This window comes from Cydia pomonella, chromosome 13 (assembly GCF_033807575.1).
Source record: "Cydia pomonella isolate Wapato2018A chromosome 13, ilCydPomo1, whole genome shotgun sequence".
In the NCBI taxonomy this organism is placed as follows: domain Eukaryota; kingdom Metazoa; phylum Arthropoda; class Insecta; order Lepidoptera; family Tortricidae; genus Cydia; species Cydia pomonella.
The window spans coordinates 12,988,474-13,014,898 of NC_084715.1; the positions used below are offsets into that span (position 1 = coordinate 12,988,474).

The 26,425-nt window shown below is 36.8% G+C and overlaps 2 protein-coding genes across 2 annotated transcripts in view; one reads left to right on the plus strand and one right to left on the minus strand.

Moving 5' to 3' along the window:
* Window positions 1–18,146, minus strand: part of LOC133524251 (uncharacterized) — a 92,012-nt gene extending 73,866 nt beyond the window's left edge. The window contains exons 1-4 of the mRNA XM_061860155.1: window positions 18,108–18,146; window positions 17,787–18,026; window positions 17,174–17,332; window positions 13,123–13,208 (exon numbers count right to left, since the gene is read on the minus strand). Of these exons, the coding sequence (XP_061716139.1) occupies window positions 13,123–13,208; window positions 17,174–17,332; window positions 17,787–18,026; window positions 18,108–18,129 (507 nt within the window). The 5' untranslated portion in view covers window positions 18,130–18,146. The remainder of the gene's footprint in view (window positions 1–13,122; window positions 13,209–17,173; window positions 17,333–17,786; window positions 18,027–18,107) is intronic.
* Window positions 18,147–21,238: 3,092 nt separating this feature from the next.
* On the plus strand, window positions 21,239–23,860 carry LOC133524253 (DNA-directed RNA polymerase II subunit Rpb4). Its single transcript, XM_061860156.1, has 3 exons — window positions 21,239–21,458; window positions 22,766–22,946; window positions 23,661–23,860. The coding sequence occupies exons 1-3, from the start codon at window positions 21,398–21,400 to the stop codon at window positions 23,833–23,835; spliced, it is 417 nt and encodes a 138-aa protein (XP_061716140.1). The 5' UTR covers window positions 21,239–21,397; the 3' UTR covers window positions 23,836–23,860.
* Window positions 23,861–26,425: the final 2,565 nt, after the last annotated feature.

Here is a 26,425-nt window from a genome sequence, read left to right on the forward strand (position 1 = left end):
CCATCCGTACATATTGACATTTATTTATTTGAAAAGCTTTCAGGCACTGGAAGGCACTAGACGTCAACTTCAACCGGCATTTATACTTTTATGGAGGAGGCGTGATCGCATGCACGTATACCGAAACACTGAGGCAGGAGGGCTAATCAAGCGCTGACTTACATAACGCTAAAGCCTTCGTCAAACACCCCACGACGACTGATTATTTTTCGCGAGTTGCCGACCAGACGCTAAATAGATAATCTAAATATACCGAATTTGTTAGCTTTTGTCTGTGATCTCGACTGCCATGTTTAGAACTGACCAGTCGTTATGTACGATCTGGCTGTTTAGCACGAGATCAAAGTGAGCTACGTCATATTCTACTGACTCAGTAACATTTTCAAGAATTTCCTCATATGAGTGTAATTTAATGTATAGAATACGTAAATATTCGGACTTATACGTCCTTCCTCTCTGGCACTTAAATGAACTAGGCTATAACCTCTGTAATTATGACATACAGCAAGAGAATTTATGAACCTAATTAAAATAAGTGAACACTTTATACACAAGAAATATAAGGACAACTCCGGATCCGAGTCAGTTTATTCCCAACCAAGGCACACCGTATGGTGTTTTTGGAAATAAGAAAGGTAAAACTAAAGACGCAATTTAACAATGATCTAGTTGAAGCAATAAAATAAAGTACCAACCGTATTGTTATAGAGAATTATGGTTGCTCAATCATAGGAGTTATCTCTGATACGTCACAATGTACGCATTAGATACACTAGTAGGTATCACCATTTCATTACCACCTGTACCAATATGTATATTAAGTACACTATACCATAATCAATGTACCTGTAGTACGGTAATCCAATAGTATTGAATAGGTATTAAAGTAGAGACAAGTTTTAAGGTGTAGACACCTGTTTTAATTTTTGAAAATAAATTAAGCAGCAATGTCGATACACCTAAATGCAAAATTGTATTGGCCACATTATTAATAAAATCATTCATAATGTGTCCATGCAATTTTACAGCTCGTTGTGCAGTCTCCATCAGATATATCGGAGCGGCCAAGATGCTCACAAATATCTGAACACGTTAAGGTGCGCGTTGCTTGTTCAGAAATTTTTGAGTACCTCAGCCACTCCGATATATGTATCTGATGGGTACAGTCACCTAAATCCTAAACTAATGCAAGTTGTAATACTGCCAACAAGAGTTACAGAGTGTTTTGCATTTATATTGCGAGGCAAATGATTTTGTAAGTTCGTAGTACAGTATTTTACATTACTTACTCATTATTTTTTACTAGAAATACTTATCATTTTATATGCATTTCCACATTACTTATACAAAATATTAATGGCAATCGATCTTATTGGTGTCGTCCGTCACCAATATCGCCAGTAAACGATTAATTTGTCTTAATTAAGCCACAAAATGGGCTATAACAATATCGATTGCGAGGCAGGAGGTTTCATTGGCTAGACGCCTTACAAATACGTTAAACACACGCAGTTGTTGTAAATAAAATGATTTTATAACTTATTGTAGTAACTTATATTAGTTGTATTGTTACAATATTCTCGGTATAATTGTGGCCATACCTACATGCTTTGAAATTAATGTTGCACATACTTACATATTTATGCCCTAACTTCTAATTATTATTTTTCACAACGGATTCTTAGATCAAATATTTATATTCCCGATTCCGTCACAAATTTAGATATTTTTAAGGCTGTAAACGTTATATTATTTGATGATGAGGTTTGTTGCAATTACATAAAAACTAACAAAACAACTATTCAGCCTACCCTCAACAGGGCATTCGATATGGTAACACTGCCTTTTACTGTTTGCTCTTCAATAATGCAATATAATACTTTTATTGCAGACCACAAAGTAAAACAAACAATTAATATTTACAACTCCCGTGAGACTAGAACAGATTAAAATAATTTTAAAAAGGTGCCTCAAAGAGATCGCTTTATAGCTATAAGAACACCTGTCTGCTTTTTAATCAATTGTTTTTTTAAGCTGTAGGTATCTTTTACCGATATGTGCCAATACTTCAAAAGTTTTCTATTTTTTTTAATGAACGAGGCCTTTATGATGTAAATACCTAAGTATAATGTTATGTATAGGTACCACATGTTCCAATTACTAAGACTTGGTAAAACAATGCAATGATTCTAGTATTTATTCAACGTTTTATCATTTGTCAGAGCTAAGACGAAAACAAAGGGGACTTAGCGGAATTGTTTCACGTCATTCATTGTTTATATTCAAACCCTGGGCAAATATTCTAAATGACACCGTTTGTTATCTTTATAACTTAATCTCCATAGAACGTTTTGGAATGAAATTTAATCATTGTGAGAGCAACAAACAGGGACTTACCTGCTTAGTTGCACGTTGGTAGGCAGTAAGTAATAACTATTTTGTTCGACAAGTAACATCATCATCTTTCACCCTTTTATCGTCCACTGTTGAGAATAAGCATTTCTTTCATATCATATGCTTTCTATGAGAACGCCACTAGTCCTGAGTTTATCTTATCTTTCTCGCAACCCGAACCCCGACCGACCAAGAAGTGACCTGCAATCTTCCGAATGTACCTAATTCAATTATCGTTAATATTTTGGTCCACCTGACATCACTGCCTGGCACCAAGTCATGCCCAATTCCAGCTTGGTTTGATGATGACGTCCTTGGTGCTATTCAGAGAATTCCTTTTTATGAAACGGTTATAATCTAACAATCTTATACCTATCAATGACATTTCTGGTTGAAGAAATTTCATAACAAGATTAAGTTCGAATTGCCCTCCTAGAGGCTTGATGCCGAACATAACACGCCGTAGAACATGGTAGTTTTCTATGAATAGCCTTCTTAGTGAACGTCCACATCTTGGCACCATATATCAGGATGAGCAGGACACAAGACACATTGATTAAAGATATGAGTCTTCAAGCATTGTGATACATGCGTTAACGAAATTGAATGCTATCCAACTTAGCTTGGATTCTCCTGTAGAGCATATGTTTTTGTAAAAAGATTAAATATGTCCAATATACACGTATTGTTTTAATACCTCCAGTCTGTCGTTGGTATTAGATTGAGCTAAAATTTGCCACATTGGTAGAATATTACATAGGCCTAGAGATAGACGGACATGACAAAACCGTACCTAAAGGTTCCGTTTTTTTTTACATTTTAGCTACGAAACTCTAAAAACAAAAAATAACGCAAGTCGACGCATGCGGCTTTCAAACCTAAAATCATCGGGTTCGAATCGAACCCCAGCTTGTAGATGCTCGTACCAATGAATTTCTTTAAACTTTTATGTACTTACGTAATATCAGTTAGTCAGTATTAATATATACTTATTAATTGCTTTTCGAATAAAGGAAATATGCTGTGGAAATCAGACTTATTCCAATAAGGCCTAGTAGTTTCCCATATGGGTAGGAATAGGAAGGTCAAATGTTAGTCGTTCTCATGAAAACAAAATGCCTACGTCAATTCTTGGGATAAGGTTACCAAAGCCGACCCCGGGCTTCTTTAGGATGCAACTAGGAAAACGAGGAAAAGGAGCATCTATCTATGGCAAAGATATGACGTACGGCTTGTTGACAATGAATGACAGACCATTTGCACCGCATGTCATAGGTAGGTATATTTTGTACCACACTGCACAACGTTAATGCGTATATGTTGCGTCAATTTGCGGTTTGATTGGTTGTTAGATATTAAGTATAATGTAAATAGTTAAGTAATATAATAAAGTTAGGTATTTAATTGGGCTTTAGAACCTCGTAACTTTATGGGGTAAGGTTTGTAGGCAACTTAAGAGGCCGTTATCGATTTTAGTCGCAAAATGTCAAATTGATAGATTTAGTCGATGGAATTATACCTTTTGTTAACTATTAGAAATAACAAGTACTGGTTTTTATCAGCACGTCTTGTTAACTTTCATTTTAATAGATCTTTTTTTTTTAAACCGAACTAATTTAAAGCTCTTATTTGCAAATTTCTTAAAGTTAAGACTGCTAAAAATGGTAAATTTGTATTACACATATCCTGTACTTCAACTTTAATAAATTACATTTTTGTTATTATAAATTTGAAGTAAGTAGTGTAAATGAAAGTTAGACGAAATCAAGTTTCTCTAGAAATTACTTCAAAACAAGTGAAAATTTCTCTGAAAATCTAATTAATATCAACGTAATTTTGATACTTAAACAATCATTTTGCTGAAACTGTCCTTATACATAATTTTGTATAATTTGCCACCATAATTCTTGGATGAATTTTCAAAACTGTCCCTTCTCGTCACATATTACCGGGGACGAACGCTTGCGACCTCATTATTAAAAGGCAAGATGAGAAGACGTGCTAATAGAAACCTCTACTTGTTCTTTAGATATTACGTAAAAAAGGTGTACAATTTCAATGACTAAATCTATCAATTTCACATTTTTTCTCTAAAATTGTTACCCGGCTCTTAATAATTAGTTGTAATAAGAGATTAAGATTGCTTAATGGACACTAATTTCATTTACTAGGTTTCACATAGGTACACAGACCCATAGAGAAAGTAAAACCATGTTTGACCCAGAGAGTTATTTATAAGTCTCACGCTATACATTCGTAAAAAACAAGTTTATTTTAGCTATTACACTTAGCCTGTTTAGATGTTTTATAAATACTAATCGATACGTTGTGAGCAGTTTGAGTTAATAAAGTTTAGGCAGTTATTACACTGATGCGGTTTGCGGATGCTTGCACCATCCCACTAACCCGACGTTAACCGGTTAAACCGATAACCCAGTGTCAAATTGTACTGGTAACCATGGTAACATTGGTAACTCCAGGTTTAACCGGTTAACCCCGGGTTAGTGACTGGTGCAAGTGGCCCCTAATGTGACAATAGAACATTCACCGCCAGCGACCCGCTAGGCGGGTACACTGTCCGTAGGAGCTTTTCAATACATAGGTAAGGATTTTCCCGTGTTATCAGCTACGCTCGTAGCGCGTAGCTCGCGCTGGCACTGGCACTGAATGTCAGGCATATCCAGATTTTAATAATGGGTTAAGAATTAGATATGGGTTTGTTCTGTCAGTGTCGAAAGTGACGTTTTTGGTTGAAGAAAAGATCCACATCTAATCCAGATCTAATTCTTAGCCTGTTATTAAAATCAGAATACGCTTGTGTGTTAATAAATGCAAATTAAACTCATTAATATTTTAAGTACTTAAGTAAATAAGTATTCTTTATTGCACCAATATGTATAATATATATTATGTGTCTCTTTCTCTCATAAATTTTTTAAAAAAATCGCGAAAAAACCTGTTAAATTACGTCGTCTTTCCTTATAGCTTCTGTCCGAACACACGACGACAATTTCAATATATTTTATTAAACACTTTTTAATATTTAACTTGCACTAAGTATCAATAGTGGTCCACCAATTTCAGGGTCCACGTCATTAACACAATGCTAAAGTAAGGACACTAAGCACGAATCATTTTCGTACATTGACCCGTCATTACCTATCTCTATTCTCTATCGCACCCGCATAATTATATTGCTGTCCCACTCGCACTGCATTGACTGCCGACATCATGGGCGGGACAGCAATATAATTACGCGTGTGTTAGAGATAGGATTGAGCGTGTCTATATACGAAACCCTTCCTTAGCGTCCTTACTTTAGGAGCATGGTACTGTTCATCGGTGAGGGAAACTACGCTACGCCATGGTTCTTTTAAATTACCATAAGTATCAAAAATACCTACCTAAATACTTAGTACCTACATCATTTTTAAAACCCTAAGTAATCTTAACACATTGGGTACCGGGAGCCCGAACCATCATTAATATGCAGCTAAATTAGATGTAAGCGTTGCAACCCTAAAGTTGTAGGTTATCCACAGAATAAGTAATAGAACTACCCTATAGAAAGGAAACTTCCTAGAAAGCCGAAGTTTGACAGCGATTCAGGGTCGAATCATGTTGTCCCTTTCTAATGTATGGAACTATCCCTTTCGGCTATTTAGGGTTGTCAAAATTAATGTAATTATCTTATCTGTGGTTGTGCACGCAATGGGATGTCAAGTTGTGTCAATCCTAATAATTGCTCGGAGCAATGCCGAGCCGAACGGAGCTGAGAAAGCCCGAAACTTAAGATTAAGTTCATCTTTTGAACAGCCAGAATCTTAAGAATACGAAAGGTTACACGATATGCCAATGTTATAAATACGAATACGTATATAGAACAGCTATTATCGTTGTAAAACCATTTAAAGGAAATGAGCTACGAAGGAACTGCGACCTACTTCCGCTGGGGCCTCGACCTAATCCACGACACGACTTGATGAATGCTCCTAATAAGTTTCATGTCAATGACTTCATTTTGTTACGAATTATAGCATATTTTGATATAATAAATAAATATTATAGGACATTATTACACAAATTAACTAAGTCCCACAGTAAGCTCAATAAGGCTTGTGTTGAGGGTACTTAGACAACGATATATATAATATATAAATAAATATTTATAAATACTTATATATTATAAATATCTTATATATGATATTATTATGTTGTGTCTATTGCGCAGCGTAATTAACTGAAGTCAACAGCACAAGTAATTATGCAGGAAACGTATGTATAGCATGTTTATGTTGTTTGTTTAATAACAAAAAACTAACAAACAATGGTCTGAGTGACAGCTTGATGTGGCTGTCTTTCTGATAAAAACGAAAGTGGCCTTATATTGATTTAACAACACGATTTTTGCTTACGACCAAGAACGTGATGTCAGATTCGGAACGTCAGGTCAAATAATAAGTGAATGCACGCGATTACGTATCGTTTCAGTTTAAAATAAAGTGACCTTAGTTGTAGTTGTAGCCACGTCAGGTGTGTCGAGTCAAATGGGTCCCCTTGTAGCGCTACGCCGTAGCCCGTAGCAGATATTTCCTGCTTTGTGTGCCAAACTTCTTTACCGAGTCGTGACGTCAATGTGCAAAGTAGCACTAAATGTGTTAAGGGTGTAGGTATATAATAATAGTACATTACGATACAAGTGCGAAAAATAGGAAATTCGCAACGAGTGGAGATAAATTAAAACACGACTGGAGATAAATTAAGATTCGACTTACGACACGAGTTGCGAATTGCCTATTCGCACATGTAGGTATCGTACAACATTTGACATAAATATGGACCTTTAAATTTTCGACATAGTTACGTAATGTGCTAATTATTACACTAGTGCGGTAAAGTAGCACCATCTGTACTGTAAAGATATTAAGCGACTCACCTTCATCTTTTGGAGCATCATCCTCGCCCAAGGCGATCACCAGATTGCTTCTCATCATGTGCGCCATCTTTTTCGATCTTACTATACTGACTTTGAGCGTAAATTTGAGTGTACCACAAAACAACAATAGCTAAGCTACATATATGAATAACGTGTTATAATAACACTTATATAAAGGAAACAAACAATATAATAATGGAAACGTTTACATCTAAGGTAAAAATTACCGCACGAGTCGGTCAGGCAGCGAATAGGCTACATCTCTGCTAAAAAAATTTGAATGATCGCGATTGTCGTTAGAAAGCCAACGAGTGTGATCTGTCTCGTAACTGAACTACGAGTGATGTAAAACGCGCGCTACTGAAAATATAATAGAGTTTGAAAGGCGCACAGAGAAAAGTGTGGAGTGTTCGTGAATCAAAAACAGTGAGTATGCATTTTGGTACTAATAAACAGTGAGTATGCATTTTGGTACTAATAAACAGTGAGTTTCATGTTTGGTTTTCAATTCAGTTCATTTAAAAAACCCGTCGTTACCCTGTGCAATAAACGGTTACCTGTCTAATTTGAAGGCGCAGCAATCATTTCTAATTGTTAACAATGTAGAAAATAAAAACAGTGCGATTATCAGTAACAGTGAAAAAAATATATATTTACATATTTATGAGCTCGACTAATTACCTACAGTACAGTAAGAACTTTCTAGGTTTTACAATTAAGTAATCGTAGCGCGGTATGTAAAATAATCTAGACCCAACATTAGGTCTAGCAAATACAATCAATACTTATTACTATTTCATTGGCTTCAATCGACTTTAAATTGGATATGTAATTTACGCCGCTATCAAACCCTCACTTTTACAAAATCATCTCAAACGGAATGTGTCGTAATATATTGAAGAAAAATCTAAGTGTGTATAGAGATGGTAAGTAAAAACTTTAAGATAATGCTGCGTTTCCTCGCAGTTCTATCGTATACGATGTTGACTTAAGTAACCAAGGAAACTGCTATCAGCTACTTACCAGATTCTTATAGCTTACTGAAGCAAACGCCTCTTATATTACGGCATAAATATGATCTCCGATATCGCATCCATGTTACGGACCCCGCGGCCAGACATATACCAGTTGATCTTGAGCCGATCGCTCGCCTGCGCTGGGTGGCTGGAATATCAACCAGGCGTCTGCGGATCAACCAAGTAAACAACGTGCGCGGCGAGGTTAAAAATACTAATTCTAAACTAGATGCGCACAGAACACGGATGGAGAATATTGACATTAACGGTTTAGCGAATGTCCTTTTTAACATTCTTATTTATAAAACTTAGCGAAAAGTACGGCAGATATTCTGTACCCCTAGTGTAATTTTAGTCGATAGCGAGACGTGACGTACGCGTTTGCGTTAAGTCTCATTTTGTATGGGTTTTTGAACAGCGCGCCAAGCGGGACGTTTTGGAAAGTCAAAAATCTCATACAAAATGACACTTAACGCAAACGCGTACGTCACGTTTCGCTGTCGAAAATATTTACACTAGGGGTACTGAACTACTTAAATAATGTGGTGGGTATTTATGTTGTAGGAATTATGATATTCATTAATTAGGAGTTGATATAGTAGCTATATAGATTAGCTTAGTACTGGTAGAAACAGTTTGGATAACCTTTCCGAGATAACTACTTCGCACTCTACTCTAATACTAACTCTCGCACTAACTCTTCGCCAAAAAAGTGTAACTTTGGTACCTAGACGGATATGAGTCTAATGCAAATGTATGGAACCTATTTATTTGGATGAAGGCGAGCTAAGGAGGTTTGCTACAATGCTTAACATTCGCAGACCCGGCCACATAGTTAGTTGTAATAACTTAGCTTTGACCTTGCTTAAGATAATTGAAGCAAACGTAAATAAAAGGATACAATCGTACACGCACCATTAAACTTACACACACAAGTGATCGTTAAAAATAGCAAAATAATCGTGATGATATATTATTGTTGACCGGTACTATATGTATCTCGATTGTTCCAACAGTTACATAACTCGTCGCAAAAAACATACACAACTGGTTAATACCATTTACGCTTTTCGGTCACACCCATGTTTCGTATTTTGCATATTTTGCCAAAATCTTATTCCGGACCAGGTGTACGTTAATGCGCGCATATCTTTACCTATAGTAAATTTGTAAGCAGTTAGCAGGCAGCTAATTGGGCGTGAAATGATGACACCCGCCGGCAACTACCTTCGCTGTTAGGTACTACCGTTACCAACGCGTACCGACGGCAGGGGAGAGCTCTCACCTGGGGCAAACCAGTACATCAAATAATAGGTAATTACTTTCTAAAAACAATACTTTTTTACACTACTGGTGGGGAGTATGGTAGAGACGACTGGCGAAAACTCTTGTGGAGGATAAAACTCGGGTCGCTAAATTAGTAAACTTTATCTAGACACTTTGTATGGTATCGTATTTTGTAAATAGAGATTCATCAGATTTGTGTGTGATCTTTTCTTTCAGATGTTTCTTTCAAATTGTCCTATAATTGTTATATTTAACATGATTAACGCATTGTATTGATTAAAGCATTGTATTGTTGTATTGATTAAACGCATTGTATTGTTGTATTGTATTGATTAACTTCGCTTTTCGCTACATACGGTTTGTCCCATGTTATCAGCACATTAAACTGTTTCGTGAAAGCTCGTAGTACAAACAAAAAAATAAGTATGTATACTTACGCTTGCATACAAACGGTCCCCAGACATTATTTATGTTAGTACTCGTAGTTGAATCGGATCTTGATGTCACAATTACATTGGTTTGGACGATTTAAAATCCTCGATAATTCAGCGTGCAATAGGAATACGTGGCTTCGCAATCCCCCGCAAAATTTAGGTCAATTTCCGACCCGAATCCTTTTAAACCGTCAGTCCTTCCGTGTTTATTTTTATGCCTGTCTTGTGGTAATATTTGTTACGCTACGCAAATAACCTTAAGAAAATAATCCGTAGGTGTCTCGCGTATATTTCCGTGTCTGTTATTAGACATCTATTAAGTTTTATGGTGATAGTTAGTATACAACCCACTGGTTAGGATTTAAATATAATGAAGTACTTCACTGGCTCAGTGACCCAAACAAAGATTTTAGCCTCTGACACTAGAGAGCGCCACACTACCCTATTCTGCGCCACTTCACGCCAGTTGGGTATTCCGAGGGCGGACAGGTATTTTAGGAAATATAATGAAGTAGGTATACCCTTCATTTATGGAATCAATATGGGATCGATAGGCAGTTTACATTAGGCACGAAAACGACTTGATTTTCATTAAAACATAAACTCAATGCCTCGAGATTTTTATAAAAGGCCTCATAAATAACAAAGACTGAAATTATTATAGGTAAACCTTAAAAAAATACCTACACGTCTTCTGCTGCTGTAGAAGTTGGTCGAAAAACGATAGCACGGTCAAGCGAAATGCCCTCAAAAGTCTGTTGAGAGTACTTACCTACCTACAAAACATTCAAACAATAAAATAACTGAACTACGTCTAGAGCAATGTTTGGGCACCGTTGCCAGGGCTACGCCCGCTCGACCGGTGACTGATCTCAAATCGACTTATGTAAATCGTAATGTCAAGGTCGAACGTAACGACTCGACAGACCTAAGTAGGTAACCGTCGTGGCAAGAAATTTATGTGAGCTATAAACACCACGATAAAGTTAATTGTATTGCAGAGGTGCGATAACATTGTGTGCGGTTCAGGGATGTTTCTAGGCGTAGGGTGCGGTGTCATTGACTGACATATCTGAGGCGGCAGTCCGCTGCCGCGATTGATCGCTGAAAATTGTATGAAAATCGAATATTTTATTCGTGCGCAGCTCGCGTCAAACCGGAGGTACAACATATGACTGCCAGTTTTTAAAATAAGAACATTAAACAATTAAAAAATGGATGTCATTTAAAAAAAACCTATTTTAATGCTATACTGCTGAGCTTCTCTAAATGTATTTGGTTGGCAAGTAAATTATTTGATCGGCAGTAAGCGATCCACCATTAATCAAAATTTGTTAAGCAATCAAGCGTACCTATTATTTCATTTCTGATTACAATTTACCTGAGCCGCAAAAATTGGTTAGCTGAAAAATCAGTTGCTCAGCAAATGTCTAACCAACCTAATGCCCTATCAACCAATCCCCCCTTTGCGGATCAGCTGATTTTTTAAACAAAAAACCAAACAAACATTTAATAACTTCCCTTTCATTTTGTCCTTTAAAAAACTTAGTGCTCATTCACAAAACGGGCGTATTTAAGTTGTAGAGGGTGTATTCAAGGGTAAAAAGGGAAAGGGAAGCTGTTGGATCTGGGTAGCTCCGGCTCTGCGGGAGAGCAGCCCTTCCGGCCTCGCGTGACGAAGCACCTTCCGCGCCCCCGTTGTCGCAATTGCTCTCTGGGGGTAGGGCAGACAAGACCACATGGATAGTTGGGCGCTCTTATTCGGTTTTAGATGACTTTGACATTTTGGTAACTTTGATATTTTGGTGACGTTGAGGATGGTGGTGTAGTATCATGTCACGTGGGCTGATTTCGCTCCGCCTGTAACTCTGCCCATTTTTTTTATCAAATGTCAGCCACCTTATTATACGAGTATCAGATGACCATTCCTTTAATATGTATACGTCTCAATAAGACTTAGAGACATGTTTCTTCTACCAACCAATTTTTAAATCTTGCTGACCAAATATAGTTTTGCAGCTCAACCATTTATTAAGCAGATAAATTATAAGTAAAAGAATCAGATCGATATTGTTTTTTTTTTTTTTTTTTTTAGGATCACCAACAGACAATACATCAGAGAAAAAATAATCTGTAGCTTACATAACATTAAGGGTAGATGTTTGTCCAATTATAGGTAACCACACGTTATAATGTTGACCGTTTGTAAATTATTTGCTGAGCAAGAGTTGTAGCTCGATTTCTATTAACTTACGCGCCTTACGCGGTGGCCACGACATTGCTCGACTGGCTTCGGCTAACTCGACAACCAAAATTGAATAATTAAAGCAAATTTATCATAATATAAGCGCAACCAGTTTGCCTCCACCTTTAGCCATCACCCCTAACGTCAACACATATACCTGGCTACCTGGCTGGTAGATGAGCGCGCGGCGCACAACCATCGCCCGCCATTGACTTCGTGGCGCTCGGAGCGGACGGACGTCTACAGAACCTCTTTGGTCAAAAGGGTCGCGTGAGCCATATCCTTTGTGTTTTGGTGCAAGTGGTTAATAATTAAAAAACTAAGCAATCGTTGTGATAATTATCTATCGCTTAGTTCTTAAGTAGTTTAAGTTTACTTTAGGCTTACTTACAATTAAAATCATTGCTTGGAGATAAAAAAACGGAGATAAATTTACTTTTATTTGGTGCAATTCAATGTGTGTTCCTTATAATAGTTTTAAACTTTGTAATAACCCATGATGCCTAAATTTATACTGTATGGCAAAGGTCCGTTTAAATGCTAAGGCTCCGATTGCGGCGTTTTGCAAACGTCAGTCACATTCTGCCGCATAGTGCGTCGTGTGAATTAGCGGTCTGCTACGCTACGATCATGTAAATGCAGCTTTATGTTTTCTTGTATGTACCTAGATCGTATAATAACGGTTTAACCTTTTGAACGACACGTCTATAACGTGCCATTATTGTAATCTTCGGAATGAACGAAGGTTTATATTATGTTAGCTGACGTCTTTGGCGGTCAAAAGGTTAAATGGTTGAAAAATGGACTTACATATAGGAGTGCAGCCTCACTTTGACAGGCGCCCGAGTTGTTAGTGGCGGTGTTCAGCCTCCGATCACGCATGTGACGAGACAGCCCTGCAGAAGGTCGCCATGCAATATTAAAAGGTCACTTTTAAACACCTGCAATCCTTAAAATATTCTGGAGAGGAAATACTTGGGTTTTTAATTTCAAGGATTCAATAGGTCAATCAACTTTTTCTTGTAGCTTGTGCATTTTCGTCTAATGCGCCACTCTCTAAGATTTAGTAGTATATGGATTTTGGGAGTCAAGGAAATATTTTCATGACAATAGATAATGATAAATTATTCATTTTACTTCCTTTATTTAATTAGTCCTTAGTTCTACTTCCTCTAACTAAATTGTGACGTAATTTATGAAAAGGGACCTTATTGTCGATGGCGCTTCCGCCGTCATAAACGATGGTCCGATATAAATATAACGCTGCGCGACGCAGTGCGGCGTAAGCGCCATCGACAAATAAGATCCCTTTTCCTATATAATACCACAATTAATCTTACTTTACTCTAGATTAAATTTACTTTATATTATATTAATCCCTCTATCAAAATATTAGTGTTTCCCTCCTGGCAGATAAGATAAAAAAAGAGAAGTTGATCAACCCATTTAGAGTTGAAATTAATTGAATTGATCTTCAACACTCCATCAAGACTTCTGTGTTTTGAATCTGTTTTGTCATTCTTTGCAAATTGGGTTTAGCTCAATGAATTTCAACTACATATGTGGCTTTCCATCAGAGAAGTGTTCTTATGCTTCACATATATAAAGTAATGACCTCTCCATCAGAAACACAATAAGGACTTGAACTTGACCTATGTACATGAAACATAAGTACCCTTTCCTGATGGAAAGCTACATATATTAATCATTAATGTTTATAATGGTCTCAAAAGAATAATCAAATGATCTACTCTACAAATTTTATTGTATAGGATTTAAACCAACTTCAGAAAACAAGTAGGCTGTAGACTCCACACGAAAATAAGTGTCAAATTCCCATGCTGTGGCATACATGTCTAATAGTTTTTCATCTCTGCAATGTGCTATGTTCTCTGAAATAAAAACAATATATATATATATTTAATTGTTTGTTAAATATAAATTAATCAGTTAAAAATATTAAAAGGACTTTCCTTAAAATTGGTGTAAGATCACTTTTTTAAGCAGTAACACTCCACAACTTGTACAAAAAGCACAAAGAATGTTGTGATTTTGTCTCTGTCACTTTTTCGCCCAATAGGAATATGTCACCAAATTATCTTTTTTTCATGACTTGTATAATAGCAATATCATTATGTACATTAAGTACAGACAGGGGTAATCGGCCACCAAAACTAGACATGAATAACTATAGACCAATTTCATTACTGCCAAATTTCTCAAAAATATTCGAAAAAGTAATATTAAATCGCATGACATCATTTTTTGATAGACATAAAATAATAAATGAATTTCAATTTGGGCTTCAAAAAGGAAAAAATACTACATTAGCTATATTCAACATTTTGCATATCGGGATACGAGGAGTTGCTTTAAAGTTAATGCAGAATTATCTTAATAAAAGAACACAAGCTACGTTATTAGACTCATATGATAAGAATACAAAGACCGTAACAAAAGTAATATCAAAATATGACATGAATTCGCAAGGGGTACCTCAAGGCAGTGTCTTGGGACCTCTCTTATGTTATGTCTGTGTGTTATGTTTGTCTGAAGAAAACGGGTCAGATATAGTCGATGAATTAAAAAATACCTTAAAACTTGTAATTGATTGGTTGTCAGCCTTGAATCTAAGTGTGAACCTGGACAAGACAAAAGTTGTACAATTTGTTAACTATAAGCAGACATCAAATATTTTAAATGTAGAAATAAACGGTAAAAGCATTGAACAAGTAAATAGTACAAACTTTTTAGGTATTACAATAGATAGCAACTTAAACTGGAAGTATCACGCTGAAAATGTAAATAAAAAACTAGCCAGCACAAGTTATGCATTATCCATACTTTCTAATATAACTTCAAGCGATCGATGTCGCAATGAAGGCGTATTATGGAAATGTTTATCCCCACTTGACGTACGGTATAATATTTTGGGGCAATTCGGTAAACGTTGAATCAACATTTCTTCTTCAAAAGAAATGTCTCAGAATTATATTTAAGCTGAGAGATATGGAATCCCTAAGAGACGTTTTTAAAGACTATAAAATATTAACTCTGACGTGTATTTATATATTAGAAATTTGCATATTAGTTAAGGAACAAACTGATATTTTTACCAAAAAAATTAACCTAAAAATAATATAAGAACACAATATAAATATGATGTATGTACAGTTAGATCTTCTAGTTTTATACTTACCAAGAGCTCTTATGTCTCCGGAATTAAGATTTTTAATCATTTACCTGAATATATTAAGTCGGAAAAAGGCATCGCATTTAAAAATAAGCTCAAGAAATGGCTGTTAATAAAAAGCTTCTACAATCTAAATCAGGGGTTCCCAATCTTTTTCAACATGCGGCGCAGTTACAAGTTTAGTAGTTTGCAACGGCGCCCTTGTAAATTTAAAATCACGGTCGAAAAAGAGTGACACGACGCTATATTATTTACCGATGCGAGCGCTCAAATAGGTACCCGCGAATATTTGTAGTTCCGGATAATGATAGAACTCACGGCGCCCCTCTTTACTTTCTACGGCGCACCAAGGCGCCGCGGCGCACACTTTGGGAACCCCTGATCTAAATGAATATTTTATGTGTATAAATGGTTAAAATTATTTTGAAATAGTATTGTTGTTAATGTTTTGTTACTTTTAGTATATTTCACTAGTTTTAAGTTTATTATTGTACGTCCGAAATGGGCAAGCTGTTGGACTTTATTTTACCCACAACATCTAAATGTACACAGTTCTGTCAATAAAGGAATATTATCTTTATCTTTAAACGAAGGAAAAAACGTCAACTAGGAACCCTTATAGTTTCGCCATGTTCGTCTGTCTGTCTGTCCGAGGCTTTGCTCCGTGGTCGTTAGTGCTAGAAAGCTGAAATTTGGCATGGATATATAAATGAATAAAGCCGACAAAGTCGTACAATAAAATCTAAAATTTTTTTTTTTAGGGTACCTCCTCTACACGTAAAGTGGGGGTGAACATTTTTTTTTTGCTTCAACCCTATAGTGTGGGATATCGTTGGAAAGGTATTTCAAAACTAATGGGGGTCTTCAACAAACATTTCTTGATAAAGTCAATATATTCGGAAATACTTGCTCCGAAAGAAAAAAAAATGTGTCCCTCCCCGCCTCTTAACTTTTGAACCATAGGTCCAAAAAATATGAAAAAATCTTGGAAGTAGAGCTTAAGAAAGATATTAAATGAAAACTATAGCGGATATGATCAGTTTAGCTGTTTTTGAGTTATCGCAAAAAGTTTCCCCTTCATAGTAAAAAGACGTACACCCACAGTTCATCCCTTGGTTATCAATCTACCATACTTTAAGCTCCAGTTTAGCTTATTGTGACGGAAGAGTATGGCCCGACATGCTCTTGGCCGGATTTTTTTTTTAATAACTCGCAAATATTGGCCTGTAGCAATAAATGTTCTATTACGCAAATATATAATATTTAAAAAGATATTAAAGCAGGAATGTTCATTATAATCAATTTTATTGTCCATTTTTCTATATTTTCATAATTAACTCGTAAACGGGTGGCCAATAGCAAAAAAACGTTAAATGTAAATAATCTATATAAAATTGCCTACAAGAATGATTCTGTACACTTTTTCGCAAAGATCAATATTTAAAAAGATATTAAAGCGGGAATGTTCATTATAATCAATTTTATGGTCAATTTTTCTATATTTTCATAAATAACTCGTAAATGTTGGCCAATAGCAAAAAACGTCGTTAAACGTAAATAATCTACACAAAATTTTCAATTTACAAGTCAATGTATGGAATTATTCATACTCTGTGACCATATGTTGTGTTTAGTCTTAAGTAAACCAAATTCAAAAGGCTAACATACCTGTAACAACAGATTTAAGCCTGTACTCCTGCTGCAGGGTGTTAAATACTTCAATCACATTTTCTGAAACATCCTTTGCGGTCCAAGTCAATATAACAGGTTGTGCCACCTGCTGTAACTTAGCTAAGGCTTGTAATTGCTTATTTATGACGGCTACTCCTGAAGAGATATGTATTAATATTACAAGAGAACCATTGCTGATTGAAGGGGCTTGGGAAGCAGAGGTTCCCCACCAAAAGTAAAATCTGTTCCTCATTATCCCTTTGACTGCCCAAGACATCAACTGATGCATGCGGCTACAGCCCAGTATCAACCTTTGTGCATTCCAACAAGGTTCATGATTACGCTCCGCACAAGATAGGCGTAGTGTCTAAAAGCTTATAAGATGATTGAGTACGCTACTTTCAGGAACTTCTTGATAGATACTCTATTGTATTGTAATACAGGCAGGTTTCTGAAACTCAACGAATAACGCCGAATTTGCTTGCGTGAGCAATTATTTATACATCTCAGGTCACTCACAAGGAGAACTGGACACCCTTAGAAACTTCTTTAGAAGTAACAAAGTTTATATGTAATTATCAATTGTACATAATTAACTCGGATTACATACCTTCGATTATATCGTTTAGGTTTTCCAAAACTTCCATTAGGCTTTCAGTGAGCGGTTGTAACTGGTGAGGATAATAATCATTGGTGCACTCGTGTAGTTTAAGTGCGATCACCGCTTTACAGAACTTGGTTCCCTTGTCGCGTACTCTGATCCAGTCATTAAGAAGTCCATGAAGACGAGATACGTGAGTAAATACTGTCTTAGAAATTCCGCGCGTATCTTCACTTTGCGTCGGCAATCCTAAAATTAAAATAAGCCACAAACGTAATGGTAGAGAGAATATGACATTCATTTTAATATTTATAGTTAGTAGATACATACTTTTAGTAGGGGAATTGAGCATTTTCAAGTGTAATGAAGATATACATGTAATGAAGAAAACCCAAAATTTTCAACACTGCTTCTTGAAAATGTTAAAAATAGAAAAACATAAACATAACCTCTTAATGAATGTCAAATTTGTTGACAATTCGTTTGTTTTTTTTTATATTTATGGCCTGGATGCGAGTCCTTTAAGCCAACCTTTTTTTTTTCTAATAAAGGTAGTAATTCACAGCCATAATGATACACGCACGGACAGTTCGATTTAAAAAAATCTTGGTCCAATGTGTATTTGCATCTCACATTTTGCTTAATGAGACAGTGAGACGCAATGCACATTTGACAAAGAAATTGGGCAAGTGGAATACCATCCACCGTTATATGGATTCGGTCTACCGGTGCTACCAGCTTAAAATAAACAATAGAGAATAACCAAATTTGAATAGTTTTTTTTTTCTTCCTAGCGTTGTCCCGGCATATTGCCACGGCTCAAGGGAGCTTGGGGTCCGCTTTGACAACTAATCCCAAGATTTGGCGTAGGCACTAGCTTTTACGAAAGCGACTGCCATCTGACCTTCCAACCCAGAGGGTAAAACTAGGCCTTGTTGGGATTAGTCCGGTTTCCTCACGATGTTTTCCTTCACTGAAAAGCGACTGGTAAATATCAAATAACATTTCGTACATAGTTCCGAAAATCTCATTGGTACGAGCCGGGGTTTGAACCCGCGACCTCCGGATTGCAAGTCGCACGCTCTTACCGCTAGGCCACCAGCGCTTTTTTGAATAGTGTGAATAACCTTTATTTAAAAATGTAATTGTCTTTCGTATGTTGTCTATGGTCTGTGACATGTCTGGCTGTGGCTGGCTAACCGTCAGCCGTCAGTAATGTCAGTATCAGCGTTGCCAGATGGTCACAAAAGTCACATTTTTCGTGACTTTTCGCCTTCTTGTGTGACATGTGCGTGACTTACGATTTTGAGGCAATTTTTGTGACTTTTTAAGCTAGCCGATTTTTGGACCCGTGTCCAGACAAGACAATTTTTCGCCAATCTGATGAAATTGTCCGATCTAATCAGGGCTATAACCGCGAAAATCGAAGTTCGTTAATTGCAGCCATTTTTCTCTGTCACTCTAATTAAGTCTTAATGATTTTGGTTGTCGCGGCAGGCCCCAGGCCGTGCGGACGCAAATGCCAATTTGGCTGCCAAATTCAACCACCGATTATTACCGATAATATGGAGGTGTGGACGCAAGAATACAAATTGGTGACGCTAGTTTTTGAGCATTTTTGAAGTGAAAACTTCTTTAGCGGCGCTGTGCACTATTTGTGATGGGGAAAAAATGTTAAACTCGCGACAGGTCACGTGACCGACAGATTCGTGACCTGATCGAAAAACTGTTACAATGTCATTGAAGCCAGTAGACCGCTGGCGCAACTTAAATATTAACGTTGTGCAAGTTACACACAAGTGCAGTTAAATAATTGTAATAGTTCTGAAGTGTTAAATTTTTAATGTAATATAAATTGTCATGTTTGTGTACGACAGCGCAATAAATGAATATTGTTTTTTACCACATAAATGATTGTACTTTTATACTGATAATTAAAGCAATTCGTGCAAAATTATTCCCTAACCATTCCAAAATATCAAAAATGCACAACGTTATTATTCAAGTTTTCACTTCTGCCGGCACTTGTTGTTGTTGTTGTTTTTTTTATTTTACAACGCTCAAATCTTCCTCGCATTGTCCCGGCATTTTGCCACGGCTCATGGGAGCCTGGGGCCCGCTTGGGGAGCTGGGGACAACTAATCTCAAGGTTTGGCGTAGGCACTAGTTTTTACGAAAGCGACTGCCATCTGATCTTTCAACCCAGAAGGTAAACTAGGCCTTGGTAGGATTAGTCCGGTTTCCTCACGATGTTTTCCGTCACCGAAAAGCGACTGGTAAATATTAAATGATATTTCGTACATAAGTTCCGAAAAACTCATTGGTACGAGCCGGGGTTTGAACCCGCGACCTCCGGATTGCAAGTCACACGCTCTTACCGCTAGGCCACCAGCGCTTTTTAGGGTTCCGTAGCCAAATGGCAAAAACGTCATAAAATTTAAACAAAACAAACATGGGGGGGGGGGGGATATCTATGGATAGGTCTTCAAAAATGATATTGAAGTTTCAAATATCATTTTTTTTCTAAACTGAATAGTTTGCGCGAGAGACTTCCAAACTGGTAAAATGTGTGTCTCCCCCCTGTAACTTCTAAAATAAGAGAATGATAAAACTAAAAAAAATATATGATGTACATTACCATGCAAACTTCCACCGCAAATTGGTTTGAATGAGATCTAGTAAGTAGTTTTTTTTTAATACATCATAAATGGTAGGGAACCCTTCATGGACGAGTCCGACTCGCACTTGGCCGCTTTTTTTTCAAATATCACCACGTATCGTTTTACAGCGTTCAAATATCACCATAAAACTAACATTGGAGTATGATGCCAGGTTATTTTCTGATCGAATCGGTCGATTTGATCATCCCGTCTGGGTGCCTCCATTATATGGGTGTTTACTATACTATAAAAACCGGTTAAAGTGCCAATTACATCCAAACTTTATCAGGACCCGATTTCGGGCCCGAAAAAGAATATTTTTCCGTTTCACGGAATATCAGCACATCGTTAACAATATTTGAAATGTTAAAAATAATTTGTCTCTAATTGCCAAAAATGTTCAACGTTTGATATTTTTGCATATGAACCATTTTTTTACATTTCAAATATTGTAAATGATGTGCTGATATTTAGTGAAACGGAAAAATATTCTTTTTCGGGCCCGAAAACGATTATCATGCCCGAAATCGGGACTGATTTCGGACCCGAAATCGGGAACAGGAATGTAATTGGCGCTTAAGTGCAAGTCAGACTCGCCCACGAAGGGTGGGCAGCCTGGTGACAGACAGATAGACGGACAGTGGAGTATTAGTAATAGTTTTTACGTTTACGGTACGTTTTTACCCTTTGGGTACGGAATCCTAAAAATGTGACTTAAGCAGCAAAAATGTGACTTTTAGGGAAACGAAACGTAACTTATGACTCCAGAGCCCTGGCAACACTGGTCAGTATTGTGGCTTCTCTAAACTCGGTGAACTCGCGCAAATAATAAAATCCAAAGAGAAGATAATCACTACGTTCTAATCTAAAATCTTGAATGTAGATACAAATAACAACCAATTTATTAAATACAATTAATGAAATCCTAATATTCGTTTAAGCAAGTCAAATCAATCAACAATGTCTGGACCAATACAAGATGTTATTGAGGAAGACGCCGCCGATTTACGGTTTCCGAAAGGTAACTGATAGTTTAATTCACTTATTAACAATTTCTTCCTATTTCTGATTAGTCCTTTATTTGAGTAAGTTAGTAGTAAACGTAATGTCTTTGCTTTTAGCACTAGAGTTTAATCTTAGTCATATAGTATCTTTCCCTGATTGTTGATAGGGCTTGTGCACAAATCACGCTAGGTTTTTTTGGAAACTTTTTTGACCCCCCCTCCCCCTTGGTGATATTTGGTTTGGTGAGGTTCTTGGCTAAACCGCCCCCCCCCCCCCCCTCCCACAACCTTACGTGTATTTTTATTTTATTTTTTCATTCGACCTAATTTTAAGATAAATTGTATTGTATAGAGCAAATTCTGTTTATACTCGCTATTTTGAAGTGCCAAGTGAAGATTTATGTTTAACGAAACCGAGAAAAAGTATGTAGTTGATATTTTTTCTTACTTTCGTTCACTATAGAAAAATACACGTGCGGTCTTCTTATCTAACATCACCGGAGCTCTTCACACAAAATGCCTGGAAAAGGTGTATGACGAATTTCCAGTGCTTAGGTCAGGCACAGATCGGATTCACAAACAAGCTATCTTCGATAAAAGGTACAAAATACAGTTATATGAGGACGACAATCATGAAGGACTCAATCCCCGGGAGCTGAGAATCTTCACTGATGGGTCCAAAACAGACAGCGTATCGATTGGTCCAGAACCGATTCTTCCGATACCGTTTAGCAAGGTACGCTCAATGCTGCTGGCACGTACAGAGAAACTACACACAGAACACTGGCTGAACCAGACTGGATGCAGACAGGCAAAAGAAGCCATGCCTGGCATCAACGGAAAACTCACAAGGGCGCTCCTGCAACTAGGGAAGGTCCGACTGAGTATGGTAACCAGTGTTATAACAGGTCATGGACTATTTAACAAACATCTTTTCACAACAGGTGTCACAGACAGTCCCCTGTGCCGAGGATGCATGGAGACAGAAGAAACAGCCTCTCACGTGGTGCTGGAATGCAGCGGAGTGACTCCATACAGGGCTAAACATCTCGGATCTCCGAGAGACCTCCCCTAGGTCCTACTCAACATTAAAGGTTTGATAGGATTCCTCGAGGAGCTGGGCTGGCAGGACTAGCCCACCCCCAACATATCACGCAAAATAGGCGCAAGTCGTCGAGTTGCGGAAAATCGCCCGAATACAATACAATACAATACCCCCCCCCTATCGAACCTCGCGTGATTTGATTCGCGTGCACAAGCCCATACCCAGTGAATCCCATTTACCTGTACAGTAAACACTTTTATCAGGGTTTTGACATTACAGAGTTCGAAAACGCAGAGACGTTGCTGATATCTGAAGTAGACATGTTACTGGAGCACAGAAAGGCACAGAATGAGTCGGCCGAGGAGGAACAAGAATTCTCTGAAGTATTTATGAAGACACTAACATACACTAACATGTTTAAGAAGTTCAAGAACAAAGAAACTATTACAGCAGTCAGGAAGTATGTTAATTTTTTTCTATACATACATTATTTACCTTTTTGATTTTAAGGAAAAATATTGTTATCATTACATAAAATTTAGAGTTATACAAATTAATCTCAAACTATGGCTCTCAGACAAAGAACCTACAGACAGGTGGAAAGATGTGTGTGTTGATAATATATATTTATATTTATTCATACATATCGTCAGGGATAGTGCAATACCGCGCAAGTCGTAAGAGTTCGAAATTCAAACAATGTACAAGGTAATTGAACCTTACTGCATTTGTTAGTTACGCGGTATTGCACTATCCCCAACGATATATGAAGAGATATATACTATAATATATAATTACTTTAGGTATATTTTTTAATTACTCTTTTAGATATAGGTTAACAGGAAGAGATCCCTCTTAGGGATAAGCTCATTTTTGTACTACCCAATTATTTTCTATCTGATGTAATCAATATTTCTTTTTCTCGTACAAAAAGTGTTTACATACTTACTTTTTTATTTTATTTTTTTATCATAATAGAACATTTAAACTAAAAATATAAAAAAAGTTTTTGTATAAAAACTTCTTACTTACTTTTCTTACATCTGGTGACTAAAAATCTATATCTTCTCAGGCACACACCATTTTTGTTTTGGTTATACTATATAAACACTAAATTTCACACAAAAAAGGCACTTCCAGTATTACACATATTAAGTACGTATTTTTGTTTTAGCCTTCTACAAGTAAAAAAGTTACACAAATTTGAAATAGCAAGTTTAGCAAACTTGTGCCCGGAGACCCCTGAAGAAGCTAAAGCACTAATACCATCACTAGAAGGCCGGATAGAGGATGAAGAACTTAGAATATTGTTAGATGACATACAGACCAAACGCAGTTTACAGTATTAAGAAAATAAAAATGTGTATATTTTTATGGTGTGTTGATTGCCCTCAAAACAACCACCACCTAACTTCTAATCTTCTATTCTTGTAAATTTTGAACCTGGTTATGAATTGATTTTGACACATTTCACAACATAATTATGGTAAAGTGTATACAGTGTGCAGTGAGTTTCAAGTTCTTTATTTGCAAAGATGTTGTACAATAGGTACTTCATAGTAGCTAAGCTCAAAGCTAATGAGCTATTAAGATTTAAGTTCCTTTGCGCAATGTAGTGACCCCAGAATTATGAGTTTTATATATTCAGCTAACTCCTTGCTATATGGCGCTATGAAAATCCTGAATGCTCTGTTAAAATTATTCTTTAGATACAAATTACCCCAACTAGTTTAAAATTAACACAGATTATACCCAAAAAGAATATAACCATTTAAATTCGTTTACGAATCGCACATTAGATGGCGCTGTTCCGTATGATTCTAAAATATCGCTGGCAACATTTTTTTCTTGGGATAATGTGCTAAACATAGTGCTAAAACTAGTCATTTTTAAAATTACCCAATAGCACGCTAGATGACGCTGTACCGCGTAGCAGCAGAATTTTCAGAAAATTGTGTAATCTGTTCGGAAAGAGAAGAGTCGTGGAATGTAGTGGGCCCCATACATTCCACGAGTCTTCTCTTTCCGAACAGACTACCGCAAAACACCCTAATCTCGCCTGTCAAGCCAAACTTCGCCCAAATTATACATATTCAATTTTCTACTAAAATTGGTATCAAACATGACATATTAAACTACCATATCTATTGCGAAATTTATTTGTGCCAACACTGCTTACTTTTTAACCGACTTCAAGATTTCAAAAGGAGGAGGTTATCAATTCGGTTGTTTTTTTTTAATGTTTGTTACTCCATAACTCCGTCATTTCTGAACCGATTTTGAAAATTATTTTTTTGTTTGAATTTATATATATACAGATTGGTCCCATTTTCGTCAAAACTCAGTTCTGATGATGGGATCCATGGGGAATCGAGGGAACTCTTCAAATGTGAAAGGCACATATATGGTGATTTTTGTATTTTCTTTAACAAATCAAGCAATTTTTGGGAGATATCTTAATTCGTGAAATAAAATATTGAGCTACTTATTGGGTCATTTCAAATCTTTGTTTTTGATCACACCCAGCTGCCAAATTGCGTAGAAATTTTATGAATGAATGTATTCATGATTTGCACATGCAATTATGCAGCTTGCTTTATATCTATTTAACCTAACGAAAGCAAGGTTATTTTTATTAAATATTCAATTAATATTACTCCCATAAAGGTAGGAGACGAATTTGTCGTGAAAACGAATAAATTCAAATACCTTGGTTCCGTGCTGCACGAATCTGGTGAAATCGATCACGACGTCCAAGCCCGAATAAATGCTGATTGGGCAAAATGGCGAGAAGTAACCGGTGTCATCTGCTACCCTAGGATACCGATAAAGCTAAAGGGCCTTGTGTACAAGAGCATCATCCGCCCAGTCCTACTATACATATCCACTATATAGTTATACTATATATATATGATAGTGAGACCTGGCCTGTCCTCGGAAGAGTCCAGCAGCTCCACGTTACCGAGATGAAGATGTTGCGATGGATGTGTGGCGTTACGCGATTAGATCGCATACGTAACGAACACATCCGTGGCAGACTCGGAATACGTGACGTAGCAGCAGGAAAATCGCTACCGATGGTATGGCCATATAAGCCGCAGACCAGTAGACTACGTCGGAAATAGATGCCTCAACCTCACTGTCCAAGGCCCTAGATCACGCGGCCTCGGTAGGCCTAAAAAGCGCTGGCTGGACCTCGTAACAGCGGACATGGGAGAGAACAATCTCACGTCTGAGGATGCCGAAGACCGGGCAAAGTAGACAAGATTAAGTAGGATAGCGGACCCTGGCGCTAGGCCGGGAAAACGCTAGGTTGAAGAAGGATTCAATTAATATTACTCTTTAAATACATTTTGTGGTTGATTTTGAAATGTTTTTTCCTATACATGTTTTATGACATGAAAACCAGAAATCCTCTTTAATTGCGGCAGTTGGGAAAAACATGACTTTTGACAACCCTGAACTATCGTCGTGATATGTATGAAAACACGCAGGATGTCTTCCTATTTTCGCCTATGGTTAAAATATGTGCGTAATAGGACCTTAATGACACTGGCGAACGATTCAATATAAATTACGTGAATCATACAGAGGTTAGAACATGATTTTAATGGCGTGTGCTTATGTTCTGTCATGCTAGATAATGTAATGTAGGCGAAATTAGGCAAAAAGATGAAACTTCGCCTATTGTCTTTGCGCTCCTTTTTAAATATGCACAAAATTGGGTTATTTGTTAATTAAATTTAGGTGTTACCGTAATATATACCATTTAGACACTATAAACATGTACCTTAAGAGAAAACTTAAAAAACATGTCAAAAAGTAGGCGAAGATAGGGTGTTTTACGGTACCCAATTAGCAAGTAGGTAGTTGCCAAAATCGGTGTCAATTTGGTAACAGTGTTATCGATTAAGCATGAAATCTTTACGGGAATGAAGT

What these genes read in the sequence shown, in the direction of transcription:
- LOC133524253 (XM_061860156.1), top strand. Translation starts at nt 21,398, where the DNA reads ATGTCTGGACCAATACAAGATGTTATTGAGGAAGACGCCGCCGATTTA. An exon ending in CGATTTACGGTTTCCGAAAG is followed by an intron (nt 21,459 to 22,765) that starts GTAACTGATAGT and finishes TTGACATTACAG; the next exon opens with AGTTCGAAAACGCAGAGACG. An exon ending in ACTATTACAGCAGTCAGGAA is followed by an intron (nt 22,947 to 23,660) that starts GTATGTTAATTT and finishes TTTTTGTTTTAG; the next exon opens with CCTTCTACAAGTAAAAAAGT.